The 3,027-nt window shown below is 32.6% G+C and overlaps 1 protein-coding gene across 1 annotated transcript in view; it reads right to left on the bottom strand.

Annotated features, from left to right (window-relative positions):
- The window catches only part of LOC109822718 (fatty acyl-CoA reductase 2-like), a 2,807-nt gene extending 902 nt beyond the window's left edge, over positions 1 to 1,905 (bottom strand). The window contains 7 exon segments of the mRNA XM_020388948.1: positions 1 to 153; positions 236 to 397; positions 470 to 680; positions 762 to 862; positions 960 to 1,159; positions 1,233 to 1,336; positions 1,425 to 1,905. The exon segment at positions 1 to 153 is cut by the window's left edge and continues 28 nt beyond it. Of these exon segments, the coding sequence (XP_020244537.1) occupies positions 1 to 153; positions 236 to 397; positions 470 to 680; positions 762 to 862; positions 960 to 1,159; positions 1,233 to 1,336; positions 1,425 to 1,743 (1,250 nt within the window). The 5' untranslated portion in view covers positions 1,744 to 1,905.

The raw sequence follows: 3,027 nt of genomic DNA, 5'->3' as shown, positions 1-3,027 counted from the left end.
GAAAAAAAACTATGTTAAACTAAAACATTTGTGATGAAATTGCAAACTTTGCGAAAAGGGTTTGAAATTACCACATCAAGTACACCATTTGGATCGACAAGAAAGCCAGGGAGTTGCCCTTTACCGTAGTATAGAACAATTGGATCCATCATTCTGTAGAAAAGAAGAAAACTAATAACTGCTTGCGATATAAATTTATTGATAATAGTTATATGATAAGAGAAAATGTTGATACCTATTTCCTTCCATCCATCCAGGAAAAGGATCTCTAAAAGTGCTCTCAATAACACTAGGTCTAATGGTAACAACTGGAATATCTCCTCTCATGCTATTTATCACCATTTCTCCCATTGCCTTTGTGAACACATAAGTATCTTGCCAACCATACATTTTTGCCCTACATTGTAAATTTCAATTATAATCTATAAACTAAATGTATTACTACTTAGATATGGTTAAAATTTTCTACCTCGCCAAGCCGAGATCTTTCATCTCCTGAACTGAAGAAGAATTAGAATTAGTAACACTAGAAGAGAAAGCAAACTTAATCTCAGCTTCAATATCCAACAACGGCATGGAATTTTCTGAAAATTCCGAAGAATTTTTCTCTCTTGCTATTGTGTCACCAATGCAAAATGCCTTCTCTAGTACCCTGCCTTGCCTTTGTCCATTCACATATGCTGTCAACAGATACAGATATATATATATAACGTTATAGCCAATCAAAATTCATTAAGGGAAAAAACTAAAAATTATTTCACCTGTTGATACTTGTAAGAATAGTTTAAGTCTCTTAAATCGCTTTGCGAAGCTCATTAGCCTAAAGGGTCCTATGGTGTTTATGTCCAATGCAACATCATACCTACAATTGTTACAAATATGTGCATCAAAGAACATAAGCTTGAATAGATTGTATGCCAACAAATATTGTACAAATAAAAGGATATGGAAATAAATACCTCTCATCAAATGTAGTATTTGCTGCTGAATTCACAATGACATCAACTTCTTCAGTGATTTTATCAGCCAATGTTGTTTCAATTCCCATTCTAGCTTCCCTCACATCCCCTACAACTGGAATAAGCTTCCTCAACATGAAATCTATGTAATTCTTCCCATGAATTTCTTTCAATGTACTGTAAAGCTCGGTATTTACTATCTAAAGCAGAAAAGTTTAGTAAATAAAAAGTTCATCATATGAGTATCAATTTGTAATCATTTACGATTCTTACTTCATTCTTCAACCTATCCATGGCAGCTTCCTTGTTCTCAGCCTTGATTAGTACATAAATCGTACCGACATCAGGAGCAGTCCTCAATATCTTCTCAATAAGAACTAGATATCAAAAGAACATAACTTATCAGAAATATAAAATGAAGATGTAAAAATGAGAAAATATTATATAGAATTTAACCAACATTACCTTTTGCAAGGAACCCAGTTGCACCTGTGATAAAGAGACTCTTTCCTTTAAGGAATTTAACGATACCAATTCCTTCATTAAAATCTCCCAATGTGCTAGCAGGTTTTGTTCCTCTATAAGGAATCAAATCCATAATGCAATCCTCTCTTACTTTCAAAGTCTCAGTAAGGGCTGAAGGAAAGCCATTTGCTCTTCTTACATTGCCATCGTTATGACAAGAAACCAATATGCTATTTTGCTTCAAACGCTTTGGCAATGAACTGCTCAATGGGAAAATTTTCGGTTTAATGATAGAATGAGTTAGAGATGAAGTGCTCATAATTGCTGAGGGAGGTGTAGAATTGAAAGGCAAAGCAAGCTAATGTGTTTCAAGAGGGAGAAATATCGGTGAAGATTTTGCAACTAAACATTTCCTACAACTTAACAAAGAGAGAAAAATGAAAGAAAGGATGGGTTTTGGTTGATAAGAGGACTGTTGGAGGGAAGTTATAAGGGAAGAGGAGTGAGTTTTGGTGCTTGGTTTATAGTTAGGGAATAGGCTATCTTTTGGTGACAGGGTAGGTGTGCATATAAGAATTTGGTTTTGTGATAGTTAGAGGAATAGATAACCAAGAAATGCAAAGGGGATGGTCAAAGGTAGCGATAGGAAATTACATAAAATTTGGGGTCAAAATTATTTAGATGGTGGGAAAAGTCAAAAAAAATTATATATTTCATTTTTTTTTTTTGGATTGCAGGATTTGATGTACCAGCAATTAAACATGCATGCATATTGATTAAAAAGAAGAAGAAGAAGAATAATAACAAAAAGTAGTTATCTAAATTTAACAAGTTCAATACAGTAGCGGAGTAAGCCCAAGCCCACTAAACATACGTTCCGCCCATGCAGCTGATGTAGATACTATCATAGCGTTTAATCTTTACTTTCCTTTTAGATACCTACAATTCAGAATTGAGATACAGCATAAAATAATTTGTCATATCAGTTTTTTTTTTTTTTTTGAGAAAAATTTTGACATATCAATATAACAATGTAATCCTTAAATTTTCATTGTATTAGAAAAATTTAAAACGTAAAAGAGACTTTGAAATAATGTCATAACAACGTATTTCTTTTGTATGTCTTCTTGTTTATGTTCAGCAATACCAGGCTATTTGATGGTTTAAAAAAAATCTAAGAAAAGAAATCTGAAAATGGGTTTCTAACGTTTTTTGCTACAAATTTGTTAGGAAATTAATAAGTTTCCTAAAAAATAACTCTATACTCGATTCCCTAGCTAAAAGTGCATACATAAAGCGGCTGTTTGGTTGGTTTCCTAAAAACCAAGAAAAGGAAATCGGTACAAGGAAATCAATAAAATAATATTTTTATTGAGTATAATCAGTATTTTTCTTATAAGATGGAACTAATCATTTATTCATATTTTTCTTATAATTTACTTTGTATCCGACATTTCTCATATAACTACAAGAGTGCAGTAGGAAATTAAGCAACCATACCGTGCATGTCTCGGTCTGACCTGTACTAGGTCTAGGTACAAGTCAAAATCAGCATCGACTTTCAATTTTAAATGAGTATAATCAGTATAAATCCAATTATACA

Source organism: Asparagus officinalis, chromosome 8 (genome assembly GCF_001876935.1).
Source record: "Asparagus officinalis chromosome 8, Aspof.V1, whole genome shotgun sequence".
Classification (NCBI taxonomy): domain Eukaryota; kingdom Viridiplantae; phylum Streptophyta; class Magnoliopsida; order Asparagales; family Asparagaceae; genus Asparagus; species Asparagus officinalis.
The sequence above is the reverse complement of the archived record's forward strand: the minus strand, read 5'-3'. Positions and strand labels throughout refer to the sequence as shown.